This window comes from Sceloporus undulatus, chromosome 7, assembly GCF_019175285.1.
Source record: "Sceloporus undulatus isolate JIND9_A2432 ecotype Alabama chromosome 7, SceUnd_v1.1, whole genome shotgun sequence".
NCBI classification, from domain to species: Eukaryota; Metazoa; Chordata; class Lepidosauria; order Squamata; family Phrynosomatidae; genus Sceloporus; species Sceloporus undulatus.
In genome coordinates, this window is record NC_056528.1 from 19,048,584 (window position 1) to 19,063,490 (window position 14,907).

The window sequence follows — 14,907 nt, forward strand, 5'->3', positions numbered from 1 at the left end:
AACATTTTTCGAGGATGTCCGCTGATGGAGGCGGTGAGCAGGAGGCTGAGAGAAAGGAATTGGAGAGCATTTTTGTGCTGTGCCTGGACAAATGAAAGAATACAGTTGGTCCTCCAGATTTGTGGCTATGACTTTTGCGGATTTGATTGTCCACTGATTTGAGTAATATAGGTGGGGTACAGACCGCCAGAAAGAGGCGGCCAGTGCCCGCCTCTCTTTTCCGCGTAACCGCACCGTAGCAACCAAATTGTGTAGCGCGGCTATGCGGAAACAAAAGGACTGCTAAAAAGCGGCTCCTTTTAGCGCCACTGCAAACTGCCTGTGGCGGTGTGAGGACATTGTTGCCGCGCGCGCCTGTCTAGAAAGCGTGTGGCAGTGATGTCACAGCTGTGCGCACCGTGTATACGGTGCCACATAGCTGTGACATCCTGGTGGCGTCCTAGGGTTGTGGGGCGTCTGGAAACGGTGCCCCGAGGCAACCCTAGCATGTTGCCAGGACGTGCTAAAGGGCCCGTGTGTACAGGGCCATATTGTCTCTAGGAATCTCTAGGTCCTCCAGCACAATTCTGCTGGAACTTGACCAGTGAAAACACTTCTCTAGGCAGTTGTTGGTCTTCTAGCTCAATTCTGTGGCACATTGGCTGGAATCCTGTTGGTGCCTTATGCATGTATAATTTCCCCTACAGAAGCAAAGTGGACATTTTTATCCACTTCACTAAAGGCACATTCAGCACAAGGATATGGAAGCACTTGACTATGTGTTGCCATTGTGCATGGATGCACATAGCACATGCATTCAAAATCTGCATTGATGATCCTCTCACATTGAACATAGTTGCATAGGCCTGTGGACATTGAGAAGTTCATTGAATCACCCACCCGTGAGCACACAGGTAGCACATCACTCCACTTGTGGAGACTGACTCTTCACAATGCCGATGTAGGATTTCAGTGACTGTGTGAGTTTTGGGAATATTTAATGACCCCAATGGGAATTTCAATGGAGTGAGGTCTACAGTCAGGATTTGAATAAAGTTCAGGGTTAGGGAAATACTGGGAAGGATCCCAGGAATAGAGATGCTAAAGGGAAAGGACAGTATGGGTGTGATTTCACGAAGAAGGAATTGCTAAAAAGACAATGGAAGAAGACAAATGGGAACATCTGAAAAAACCAATGTGGCTTCACAGTAAACTCAAGGAGGAAATGAAAAAGACAAAAAGAGAACATGTAAAGAATGGATGGAAAGATGAAACATGAAGGAAGAATACAGATGCGTAGATCAAGCTTGCACGAATAGTGTAAGGAAAGATAAAGCTCAAAATGAGCTGAGACTAGCTAGACAAGCAAGGAGCAACAAAAAGCTGCATTTCAGACATGTTTGAGTAGGGTATCTTTGTGTTGAGAAAAGTTACGAAAGAGTGTATGTAGCTTTCTTTGCCGTCATTTTAATGGGACACAGAGTTAAGACCTAATCTCATACTATTGGGCATATTCAGAATATAGTTTGCTTTCTCTAACAGGGCCCCCGTGGTTTGCTGGGACCAAAAGGACCTCCGGGACCCCCTGGACCTCCGGTGAGTAACACAATGCTTCCTTCTCATAATATAGGTATCCCTTGGTCAGTTTGTTCCTTCCATGAATGTTTTGTTCCTTCCTGTTAAGTGCTTTCAAGTCAGTTTCGGTTTATGGGGACCCTATGAATGAGATAACTTCATGAGAACCTCTTCTTACAACCGGGTCCAGGTCTTGCAAACTCATTCTCATGACTTCCTTGGCTGAGTCCTTCCATCTGTAATGGAGTCTTAATTATTTGTTACTTCTTGGTATTGAAGGTGGTCCATGAAAATGTTCACGATGGAAGAGGTTCAGGATATATTTAAGTATGCATTCTAGAAGCGGGTGGGGTGAGGAACTTGCAGATATCCAACTTGTTTGTTCAAAATAGTTGACGGATCAGATCCAAACCCTTACTTCCGTATTTATCATTTGAGTCCAATTAGATAATACATCACTTTCACTGACTCTGTAAGGATCAAACACATAGATTTGTGCCACCCACCGCACACCATGGCAAAGAAATATGCCCCAGACCACCTAGTAGGGGGTATAGGGTGCATTTGCACCATAGCTGGATCTGCACTGAAGCAATAATACAGTTTGATACCTCTTTAATTGCTATGTCTTAATGCTACGGAATTCTGAAATTTGTAATTTGATGAGTTATTTCACCTTCTTTGCCAGAGAGCTCTGGTGCCACACATGTCCAATGATTTATTAATGAACTAATAGATGAACTAATGATTTATTGATGAACTAATAGATGCTGAGGAAGTCCAACCCCCTGGTATCCATTTTGATGCGCTCTCTCACCCAACGGGAAGGGCATCAAATTTAGAAGGGATTACCCAAGCGACGAAGCAAGAATAATGCCTAATCTAAAAGGCATCTATGGAAGAAATAATCAGAATCAGTAAAACACATGAATATGAGTGTTATTATAAGAAATAATTCTTTAAAAATTAAACTTGCACATGTTGTGTGATCATGCATAAATAGCTTCCAGAACCATAACAATTAGTAACTGAAAATTGTTAATAACCATTTTAATTATAATTATGTGCCCATTACAGTACATTATAATAATTGTAATATATCATAATTATAATAATATTTTATAATAAGGCATAAGCAGAAACAGCTAGCAAGATGCAAACACATCAAAAGTCTGGAGCCCAAAGCCTGACTTTGTGCACAGATTGTTCTCGTTGTGTGCCTTCAAGACATTTCTGACTTATGGTGACCCTAAAGTGAAGTTATCACTGAGGCTGAGAGTGTGTGGCTCACCCAAGGTCACCCAGTGGGTTTCCATGTACAGATACTTTGCCTCATCTAGCAATACCAGCTGCGTTTTGATGAAACTTTGTTCTTCGGTGGCAGTAAGTTACGTTAAGATTAAATCAGCCGCTCAGACAATAGAATAAAAAGGTTTCTACCATGTCAGGCGTAAGTTCAAAGGACCAAGTCTTCAGTTGCAGAGTCTTCCCAATCACACAAAGGATCAAAAATTCAAATGATAAAAGAGCCATACAAGTTCAACCACCAAGCAGGAGTTCATCCAGGTAAGCTTTCCCTCGCTCCATTGAGGTCAAAGCTCAAATGCATCTAAAAATCAAATGGCAAAATTTCGTAGAATGTAAAGCTCTATATGAGGAGTTTGGAAAGTATGGCCCTCCATATGTTGCAAACTGCAATCCCCAGCAGCCTTCGCCAGCATAACCAATAGTGAAGAATGATGGGAGATGCAGGCCAACAACATCTGGAGGGTTGCATGTTTCCCGTCATACTGTCTTAATGGGGAGGTATTATCTGCAAGGCAGAATGTAGGATCATTCTAGAATGACTCATGGGAAATAACAGGGAAGGAAAGAAACATATAGGCAGGTTGATGCCATTACAATTGTCATGGCTCGCAGAATGGTGGGATTTGTAGTTTAGAGTATTTCACTTGGGAGTTGCATTATTAGCCTGTTTGGAGTCTCAGCTGTGATTGGGACAGATGGCTTTCATTCCTTTCATTTACTAGTAATAACCAGAACTTTCCTCCTTTTGTCTTTTTAAACCTTTTGCTCAGGGCATCGGAGGCATGGATGGACAAACTGGCCCCAAGGGGAATGTGGTAAGTTTCTTGGCTGTTCCTTCGCTGCCCAACCAAACCTCCGCTGAGTGAGTGTGTCCATGCATCATGCACATTACGTTTCCTAATAGCTTTGTTTTCCCAGGTTGCCTCCCTGTTTCAAAGCGGGTGGCTTTTGCTTTCCTAAATTAAAGAGCTGCTAATTAATGTTTAATGTGAAATTGATTTTCCACTGGTATTGCAATAGTATTTCCCTTTGGAAACAAACATACATATTCATGGCCGAGGAATCCAGGGTTGTCACAACAGCCCTTTGCCAATGGGTTTCCAGGTAGCTATTTCATTTCATTTTGTTTTCTTTCCTTTGGTAAATGCTTGTTTGCAAGTACAGTTTTTTCCATTCAAGAGGCTGGGAAGTAGGAAGAAACCTTTCCCTCCCAAATGACTTTATAAATGATGCTTGTGTGCCTACAACATTAAGCAAGAGAATATATGCTTTGCAGAAGAGCATACATGTTTGAGTCTTTGTGGGTGGAAGAGTGCATGTCGGTGGGCATTGTGTGACCCATGAGCCGCTGCAACCCTACTTTGTGAGCCTTGGAGTCCACACCACTAACCCTCAATACTTCTATTTTTCTCTGTGATCCCTCACAAAATGGCATCACAACGTCATTTCTTTCCTCTTGTCGTTTTGAGAGGGTCTGTAGACATCTGTAGAGATGTCAGTCATTGCTGTGAATATCATTGTGACACATATATTATTGTGAAAGAGCAGCGCTTTCTGGAACTGCTGAGCTGTTGCTTGAACTTCGCCAGGCCTAACGTTAAAAAAAAATGAGCCTCTAAGCAATGGCAAGAATGACTCTTGTCTGGGGAAAATAATGCACATCTCCAGAGAGATAAAATATATTAGAAATAGATTGGAATGTGAACATCTTTAAAATTAATATTTCTTCGTTTTCCCCCCCACCAACATTTGGGAGCCTCTCTAAATATTATTACTAGAAGCCCCTATTAATTCTACATAGTATAGCGGGAACACATTTCTCATTAATATTGGTTTCATTTCATCTAGCACTCTCAATTTAAAGTGCAGCGACTGTATCAAGCAGGCAGTCTCCGCTGCAATCACTTTTAGTGCATTTGCAATTAAGGGGATGCAACCTCTTTCTGACATATGATTTTACATCTCCTTTTTTCCCTTTCAAGGGTCCTCAAGGAGAACCTGGACCACCAGGTCAACAGGGAAATCCAGGCGCTCAGGTGAGATGATGCTGATTTGGCCAGGTGAAAAGGCACCATTCTCTTCTCCACCATTACAGTGGAGATTTGTTCTTATTGTTGGGTGCCTGCAAGTCGTTTCCAGCTTACTACGCTGAACCTATGATTGGGTTTTCTTGGCAATATTTGTTCAGAGGAGGTTTGCCATTGCCTTCCCTTGAGGTTGAAAGCGTATGACTTGCCCAAGATCCCACAGTGGGTTTACATGGCTGAGCTGGGATTCAGACCTTGGTCTCCAGAGTCATAGTCCAGTGCTCAAACCACTACACCACGCTGGCTCCATGACCTCAAATTGCAGGGGAAATCCTAGTCTTCTTCGGATTCCAACAACAACTGACAATGTTGGTTGTTGTTAACTGCTGTCAACTTTAACTGAAGGGAAACCAATGAATGAGAGCCCTCCAAGTCCCTCTGTCTTTGTCTGTCTCACTCAGGTCTTGCAGACAAACATAATAAATAATTATAAAATACAGATATGAGATTAATGTTTAGTTGTGAAACACAAACTTTGCTTGCTAAAATCTGATCCAAACACTGTCAATTCCAATGCAAGAGTTTGGAAAAGTGACTTTTTGGGAGGGAATAGCAGGGGTCTCAAAGTTGTCATCCAACGCAAGAACTTTTATCTCCTTATCCAACATTGGGCATCACTGTGCTTGCCCTTTTGCCTGTGTTCCTCCTTCTCACGAAGGACCTATTCACACATTTGTGTTTATGTTAACCCAATGTATTGTCTCACCTTTTCCTTCTTCTTCTTCTTCTTCTAGGGTCTCCCAGGTCCTCAAGGTCCGATTGGTCCACCAGGAGACAAAGTATGTCAATTAAAAGCAGCTGTGATATAACAGCAACCGCTGCTAGTTAGAATGCATGATTCACCTTGAAAAAGCTTCTGCTTCCATGTGCAACATCTGCTTATTCCCTTTTGCCCCATGGCTAGAGAAGCTTGCATATGTCCCACTCCAGACATAAGAACCCAAAACTGTATCTACGTGTTGCAAATTTCTACTCATTGAAGCCTCTGGTGAATGGCTGGGTTGTAGTTTTGTTGCTAACAGTTATGTTTCTTTTTCCTTCCCTAGGGACCTCTAGGGAAACCTGGTCTTCCTGGCATGCCTGGCGCGGATGGTCCCCCGGTAAGTTTGAATGGACTTACAATATGTCTTAGAATCAATCTAATGTGAAGTCGATTCCTTTCCCAAGATGTCATGATCTACTTTGGTTGAAGCGTCCAAACAGTTTAGGGTTGGACAGGGCCATAGACTAACCACAAAGCTGGAAGGGGCACTAACATGTTTGGGGTTTGAATGAATGCTTTGCGAACTTTCTCAACCCATTTGATAATGTTTTCAAGTTGCCCTGTTTTTCTCATACTGTCTTTCTTTACAGGGTCATCCTGGAAAAGAAGGTCCTCCTGGTGAGAAGGGAAGTCAGGTATGTGTCCGCCAAATAGACATCCTAAACTGTGCTCCTCTCATTCTGAAATACAATCTCTGATGATTGAGGATTCATATAATTGTAAAGTTTCAGTTCTTTCATTCTTTAATGGAAATTCTTCCAATTTTTTTTACTATTCTCCTTGTTCAACCTGTTTCCTCTTCTCCAAAAAGCAGTGTAAACTAACAGCAAAGGAATGAGCAATGCAAAAGGCTACCATATATATTTGTTTATAAGTCTAAAAATGTATGCCCCAAAATCCCAGGTCAAAAAGCCTCAATTAGACTCTCTCTTGCCCTTGACTTATACAAGAAGTTGACTTATAGTTGAGTATATACAGTGCCTTTTTAAACATGGCAATCAGTAATAGCAATGAATTGCTTTTCAAAGCACTATAATGTGAGACAGAGGCCAGTTACTTTTCAAAGGAGAATCGGTATTGTGGCAAAATAGGGCACAGGGTCCCCAATTCTCCTCTCCCAGTGCCCTCAAACCAAAACCATTCTTTGTCTACAGGGCAAATCTCTTGTGCTTTTCAATCTCATACTATTTTTGTTCATGTGGGGAGGTGGTGGGTCCTCAGCCAGAAAATGGTCTCTTCCCCGTGCCAAATTGTCCATCTCTGGTTTAAATGAATCAACAGTTTGAGATGTTAATATGGTGGTACTTCTGTAAGGAATGGATGGAAACGACCATGCTGAGAATGAACTTCATCAGGCCCCAGATGGAAGAGTAAAGATTTGACTGTCCAGTCCTGTCTCTATAAATGAAAGGCTATGAAAGCCACAAGTCTTGAAGGAATAGTCAAGAGCCATAACTACATCCTTCCCCTTCCATCCAGTTGTCATGTTTCAGTTCAGTGTGGTTTTGGCCACTGTGGTTCAGCCTTTCCACCTCCAGCCAAAGGTCCACCTTAAATTGTATTTCAGGATGCTTTGATGAGGGATGGTTCACTCCTATGCTTCTGCTGACCAGTGGTGTGTTTATTCACAAAGAGGGCTTTTTGCTAGGGTATGTGCTGAGCCGGATCTAGTCTCATAAGTCACAGTTGTGGCGAAATTGTAGCTGCAACCTTGCTCGGGGCTGTCCTGCCCTTGCTGTCACACGAGACAGGAATTTGCAAGTGTGGGCGCCCGCAGAATCCACAAACAGGGCCATCCATCATGAAGTCAGTTGCTGCCCCAGAAGCCATTTAGCAAAAAGCCAGCAGTCAGCTCTGCAGCAGCCATCTCTGGAAGGAGAGCCGAATTCCCATGGTTGCAGCTTTCCCAGAGAATTATGGTCTAAGACATTGTGACCTCGGAGCAAAGCCTGCCCTACTTGGATGTATTTATTCCTTTTCACTGAAAGACGAGGCTTGAGACCTAGAGAGAAGAGAAGCCAAATCTCTCCTCGAAGAAAAGCACAGTCGGAGGCAGATGAGATTGTGGAACGTTGGAGAACACGCCCACCTACATTTCACAAATGGAAACTGAGACACATGTGGCTAGGCAACAAAAGGGCAAAAATTATCAATATGGAAAAAAAGATTCTTTTAAGAAGAGAAGCTGTGGAATTTATGTACTGAGGACACATAGAGACTGATTTAAGAGTCCCAGATTGTCTGATCCTAACCCTTTCATGGGGTTTTCTTGGCAAGGTTTGTTCAGAGAAAGGTTGCCACTGCCTTCTCCTGAGGCTGAGAGCATGTGATTTGCCCAAAGTCACCCAATGGATTTCATGGCCAAGCGAGGACTCAAACCCTAGTCTCCAGAGTCACAGTCCAATACACAAACTACTATGCTATGCACTGGATTAAAATAAACCTACATGGGGAGCTGATATTAAAAGTCAGTGATCATATTAGGAGCTGACAGTAAATATTCTAGGATAAACAAAATGTGTATGGATCTCCGCGATAGAATCGGAAAGAACAGGAACAAAATCTGGGACCTTCTGGTCTTTTAAATCAGTTTGAGTGCAGCCTGAGTTTTAAAAAGGCAAAGGCAAAGGTTAAGCTCTTTTCTTCTCTACTCCTCTACTTCTACTGAGTTAAGTGAGTTCATTTGCAGCAGTTGAAGTAAGCAGAGGATGAAGGAGGAAAGCAGCAGGAAGAGAGAGAAACTAGGACATTTAATAGCAATGGAGCAGAGGAGGAGCAGAAGTGGGAATGGGGACCTTTTATTCCAAAGGCCAGATAAAAATAGAAATGCAAAGTCCCACCAGAATGCCACACTAAACTTTATAACTGCTTCTACCTTTTCTGATGTCACTGAACATGTCTGTTATCGGAAAACAATTTATGAACTATACTTTAAAAGCGCAGCTGTGCTACAGAACAGCAGCTGGATTCGGGCTGGAAGAAATCTATCACTAATAGGTAGTCCTATTGCTTCAACAAAATTTACAGAGACATAAAGAAACAATAGTATCTTTGTTTGGATTGACCATCCTTTGCTATCCAACATGCCGACTTTCAAAACAGCACAGAACATTTCCTTCGTCCTGGGGAGTTAAAAGTAGCAGTGGATGGAGGAGGCCTTTCCAGGTGAAGTCATAGTGCTGATCCTTCTCTGGTGTCTATTTTAATCTGCAAATAGTAATGCTGGGAGTTCTTGAAGCTTAATGGGAGTTGGAATAGTAATGTTTCTAAAAGACCTCCAATTAGGCAGAGAAATGCTGGGATGCAGAATGTATTGTAGGCCTTCCATTAGAAAGACTAAAATAATTGGCAACGGCTTGGAAAATTATCTTTTTGGTATTACAACTCCCAGAATCCCCACCAGCAGCAGCATGGTTGGCAGAAACTGCTTTCCTAGAGCTTTGTCGAACTCAGGGATCCATTTCTTTAAGGAAAGGAAACAATGGGGGGAAACATAGACGAAGTAGTAGTCAGAACCAGATTTGTCTCCTTTTGGCTCTAGCTGCATGGTTTCAATGGTGGTACACATTGAAACAACATGAAACAGGAGTTCAATGGTGGTGGTGGTGGTTGTGTGCCTTCAAGTTATAGTGACCTTATAATAGAGTTTTCTGGGGCTGAGAGTGTGTGACGCACCCAAGATGGGCAAACAGGGACTCAAATCTCCAGAGTTGTAGTCGAATGCTAAACTGCTACACCATACTAGCTTTCTAGTACAGTGATATCAATATTTCAAAACATTCAAGGCGACCTTCTTGGCCATGCTTACTGGAGGATGCTGTGGGTTTTAGGTCAAACTTAAGTTGGTGCCTTGGGGTGTATCTACACTGTAGAAATAATGCAGTTCAACACCACTTTAACTGCCACGGCTCTTTTCTACAGAATCCTAAGATTTGTAGTTTTGTGAGGTCCCCAAAATGGAACTTTGGGGCAGAGAAGGTTAAAGATCTTGGGGGGGGGGAACAACCCTACAAATACCAGGATGCTATAGAATGGAGCCACAGAACTTAAAATGGTGTCAAACTGCATTACTTCTAGTGTAGATGCACCCTCAAACATAGATAAATTATCCTACACAAGCAACTGGACTTTTTTTCTGATGCACAATCCTCTTGTTCATTTTAAGGCTGTGAAAGAAGACTTGATCATGTGATGCCATTGTGCATGCAGATATATATTCTGTCTTCTGAGAATTAGCTGACATAGTAGTCCTTTGGTGGCTCATTTGACTGTGCATTCCGCTCCATGTTCAGATGTACATTTGGGTAAATGCACAGTGTCGCCATGTGACACAAGGTTGCAGATCACAGTCAACACATCCCTCTGTATGCAGTGGTTTACATGACACAGTCCCAATGTAAGAACTTTATTGTAGTCTCTAAATTCAAATCAGAATGTGTTTCAGAAGCCAGAATATATATCTGCATGCACAGTAGCACATTCACAGCCTTGAACCTCAACTATTATTAGTTGGTTCAACAATCTGAACAATTTCAACAATTTGAGGAGGAGGAGGAGGAGGAGGAGGAGGAGGAGCTGTATTTGTTTGTTAACGATTTAATCGATCAATTAGCCATACCCTTAATTGATGTCCCAGTATCTGGATTGGTATCTAATTCCTAGGGAAGGTAACACTATTCTAAAAGATATGGACAAAAAGAGAACTGATGCAGCATTTTAAAAAGGGTAATGAAGCAGCAAGTTTATCACTGAGAGCATCCACAGCAGTTTCAATGTTTGCCGGATCTGGAGTTATGGATTCAGGAGGTTTTTGATTAAGATAGTATATCTGCCTGAACTTTGCAGAAAGTTTCAGTAAGGTTGGATAGATTTCTGCAATATGTGGCAGATGTAAGTTATGCGGCCATAGATTTTGCAGCTAGAACAGTTTTAACATCAACTTTGGGGGATCGCATGTTGGTGGTGTTTGCTAGCCCCAAAGCCATACCAGAGTTGTCCAGTAGCTGTTATCTGCTGAGGAAACATTTGAGTGGATGAGAATTTCTTTGCTGAGTAATCATTTTGTTACCTTTCCTTTTGCTACTAGGGACCTGCCGGCCCTCAGGGTCCAATCGGATATCCTGGACCACGTGGTGTCAAGGTAAGAAAATGATGCAACCAAACTGTTTAGTTCTTCGAGTACCATTGAGAGCAAAATGATTTCCATCTTCTGACAGAGAAATATGGAGATGCCGATGATTGCTGACATAAATCTTTTCAGATTTGGGTGTGTCTATGAGCATTTCCCCTTCATTGTGTTAGAAAATACAGTGCGCCCACGTCATATGCGGACGTAACATATGTGGCTTTCAGCATATGCTGAAAGCCATGCCGGAAAAAGTCTTGGCACACCCCAGAAGAAGTAACGGGGCATGTGCGCCGCATACGCTAGATTTCCCTTATATGGCAGGGTCCAGAACAGATCCCCCGCATAGGCTGTAGACATGCCAGTTATAGTGGTGTCAAACTGGATTAATTCGGCAGTGTGACAGCAGCCTAAGACACTGCTGCAGTTGTGAGTAAAAATATTCACAACATTGGCTTTGTCATGCTTTGTCCCTAGGAAATTAAAACTCACAGTATCACAGAGGTAAGGAACCATGGGTCACCATGGACCACGAACTGCCCCAAGATCATTTTTGTGGGCCACAGGCTCCTTTGGGACTACCACAGATCTGATTTTCCTGTTGTTGGAAAAAAAGTTTTGCTCCTGGAAACTTTGATGTGGCGGTAGTTCTGAACATGGTTCATCCCACCACCTTTTAAAACTGTACCCTCCCCAACCATAAAATTATTCGTCTCGGTTCCTAACACTATCAGAAATATGTGTTTTCCAATGGTCTTAGGTGAGTCGGCGACCCATGTGAAAAGGTCGTTCAACCCTCAAAGGGGTCGCAATCCACAGGTTGAGAACCGCTATGCTAGGTGATAACCCTCCCTGCTGCACAATACAGGCTGAATATTTTTCTGATCACCCAGGCAGGACATCTTTGTCCCATCCAGAGCCTGGTGAATAAACTGATGCCAACATGATAGGGTGACATCTGAAAACCATGCCCTATGAGCAGAGACTTTTAGAGCTGGGTATGTTTAGCCTGGAGGAAAGAAGGCTAAGAGTTGATACAATATCCCTGTTTAAATGTTAGAAGGGATGTCATATTGCAGATGAAACAAGCTTGTTTTCTGCTGCTCCGGAGAGCAGGACATAGAGCAATGGAGTCAGACTGCAGGGAAAGAGATTCCACGTCAACATTAGGAAGACCTTTTTGGCAGTAAGAGGTGTTCAGTAGTGGACCACACTCCCTGAGATAGTGGTGGAGTCTCTTTCTGTGGAGGTTTTTATACAGAGGCTGGATGGTCATCTGTTGGGGATGCTTCCTGCATGGTACGGTGTTGGACTTGATGGCCCTTGATGTCTCTTACAACGTGTTCTAGAAGGGTTTATTCCTGAAGTTTCATCTTAAACTCTTCTAGAACACAGCCTCATAGCCCGAAAAACCCACAAAGAACTATGGATGCTGGCTGTGAAAGCCTTCAACTTCACATTTGGGATAAATGTTGGTCCATAATCACTGCAGATAGAGAGAGTGTTATATCTGATTTAGCAAGCATAATTCATCTTGGATAGCTTCTACGCAATGGGCCTTCTCTACAGAGGACAGCCGCATGTTCTTGAACAGCTCTTGTTCATTTCAATATGCTCAGGGCATTTTCCATAACTAGGTGGAAGGAGCACTATGGATCATGTCTTCTTCAGGCTCTCCAAGGCGGTTTATGCAGGAGAAGGTGTTTTCCAAATGAGCTATTGCAAGCAATATTAGGTCCCCAAAATGGCACCTTGACTTAAGTGTAGGAATCCTCAATGGGGATTACTCCAGGTCCTTCCACACATAATGCCTTTCCTCCAGACAGTTCCACAAGAAGGTCAATAAAGGACCTGCCAGCTTACATCCAGGTCCTGGTTGCAAATGGAGGTTGAAGGAACGAGGAGGCAGACATCTGCAGATTTCTTCTTTCTCCTTCTTAAGCAGCAGGCATATTACTTTCATGCCACAAGAGGGTGCTCAGCAAACTAAGTCTCCCCAGCACTGTTCCAAATGCCCAGTTGCTTTGAACTACAATAAGGAGTGTTGCCAATTTGTGAACAAAAGAAGAGAGATCTTACAAGGATCACTAAATAAACAGAAGAAAAAGAATAAAAATAGACCATGTCAACATGAGAAAGGAATAAAGAGAATAGAGAAACACATCAGCATAGGAAAAAAACAACTATCCAGGCTCTGGTTATAGTTTTCTTTTAAAATCCAAGGCAGGTACTAACTATAATTTTATTTAAAAACAAAGAAGCTATGTTCCTTCTGGAATGTTTCTGGACACTTTTTATGCTGTTCAGATGTTCCAAAAATGGTCTCTTCGTGTGATATACTTATATAAGATTTGGGATGTTTTCCTCTCAATCCTAATGCTATGTACAATGTCTTGGTTAATCCCAGTTTAAGTAGATTTATTGGATTAGTGGGGTGTTGACTGGTAAGCCTGAGTCAATAAATCTACTTGTTTGGACTAACAATGTGATGTAAGCTAATACGTTGAATACTACAACTACTACTACTATTACTTATTATTAGTAGTAGTAATAATAATAATAAATAAAGTTTTTATTTTTATCCCGCTCCTTCCTGCGATCAGGGCGGCTTACAACAAGGTTAAAAACAGCAGTACAAAAAACAATATAAAATACAAACATATCACATCAATAAAAATAACAGGCAAAAAAGCCCCATAGCCCAACCTCTTGGCCACGGAAGAGGAGGGAGGCCCACAGGAACTTAATCGGGGAATGCCTGTTGGAACAGGAAGGTTTTCAAGTCCTTCCTGAATTGGGCCAGGGTGGTAGTTGAGCGGAGCTCAGTGGGCAGCGCATTCCAAAGGGCTGGGGCAGCTGTGGAAAATGTCCTCCGTGTAGTGGAGGATAATCTCGCCCCAGGCACCTTCAGTAATTGCTGCCCAGACGTTCTGAGGGTGCGAGCCGGAATATACGGGGAGAGGCGGTAGTAGTAGTAGTATTTTTTACTCACAGAGTAAGACAACAAATAAAATACGTAAAATTTAAAAACCCCATACAAACAATGCAAATGAAGAACAACCCATGCATACTTTAAATTTTTGGGTTGAAAAAATCGTCTGGATAGACCTGGCAGAAGAGACAAGCCTCAGCAAAACTACCTCTGCATTTCACATTGCTTGTCGCCTCGCTCTTTGTATGATGTAGGATTCTTCTCATGCTGAAAGGTTTGACCATAAATGAATGCCCTACTAGCTTGTCTCATCTATCTTGTACATGTGCCAGTTGATATTCATTCATTCATTCTTCCTTCTTTTTTCCTTTTCCCACCAAGGGAGCTGATGGTGTCCGTGGCTTGAAAGGAACAAAGGGCGAGAAGGTAAGTTAGCACTACTCTGCTAACGGTCTGGAGCGTTACACATCGTGGCCAAAGATGGATCTGATGTCTGATATCCTGGCTATGGATAAGACCAGGGATGAAAATTTTCATTATTATTTATTCCCAGGGCAACAAAAATGGGGTTCCCATTTGGGAAACCATGCTGGCGAAAATAACAGATGACTTGAACATTGCGTCCAAATTTCTCCCAGTACTGAAAGTATTGCAAAAGAGCTATTCTGCATGTATGTTGCTGGTGAAAATAATAGATCACTGAAAATTGTGTCCAATTTCCTCCTTGTACTGAAAGTGTTGCAAAAGAATTAATCTGCATATATGTTTCTTACACAGAGAGAGAGAGAGAAACCTCTTTTTTTGGCACAGAGTGTTTCCTTGCACACAAAAGCCATGTTTTCTGCACAGAAAATACTGTTTCCTGTGCAAGAAACCTCTGCAGACGCTGCAGAGGAAAGCGCATTTTCTCCCAAAGTGGGGAGAAACTACCACAGTTATTCATCCCGACGCATGAGGGTGAAATAGTCGAGGTCTTATTCGTCTGCTTGCAGAGGAAATCCACTTCTGAGCGCCTTTGTACAGCAAGGCTGTAATCTCAATTATGTAGAGGGATGGTTCTGATTTACACCTTTTGGAAAGCCGGCTTTCAGAGCTGCAAGGGGAATATGGCAAGCAAAAGGACTAAACTGCCAGAGGC

General features: G+C 42.5%; 1 protein-coding gene across 1 annotated transcript in view; it reads left to right on the plus strand.

Annotated features, from left to right (window-relative positions):
• COL5A1 (collagen type V alpha 1 chain) overlaps window positions 1-14,907 on the plus strand; it is a 91,308-nt gene that overhangs the window by 21,290 nt on the left and 55,111 nt on the right. The window contains exons 10-17 of the mRNA XM_042479321.1: window positions 1,522-1,575; window positions 3,633-3,677; window positions 4,845-4,898; window positions 5,684-5,728; window positions 5,996-6,049; window positions 6,303-6,347; window positions 10,799-10,852; window positions 14,151-14,195. Of these exons, the coding sequence (XP_042335255.1) occupies window positions 1,522-1,575; window positions 3,633-3,677; window positions 4,845-4,898; window positions 5,684-5,728; window positions 5,996-6,049; window positions 6,303-6,347; window positions 10,799-10,852; window positions 14,151-14,195 (396 nt within the window). The remainder of the gene's footprint in view (window positions 1-1,521; window positions 1,576-3,632; window positions 3,678-4,844; window positions 4,899-5,683; window positions 5,729-5,995; window positions 6,050-6,302; window positions 6,348-10,798; window positions 10,853-14,150; window positions 14,196-14,907) is intronic.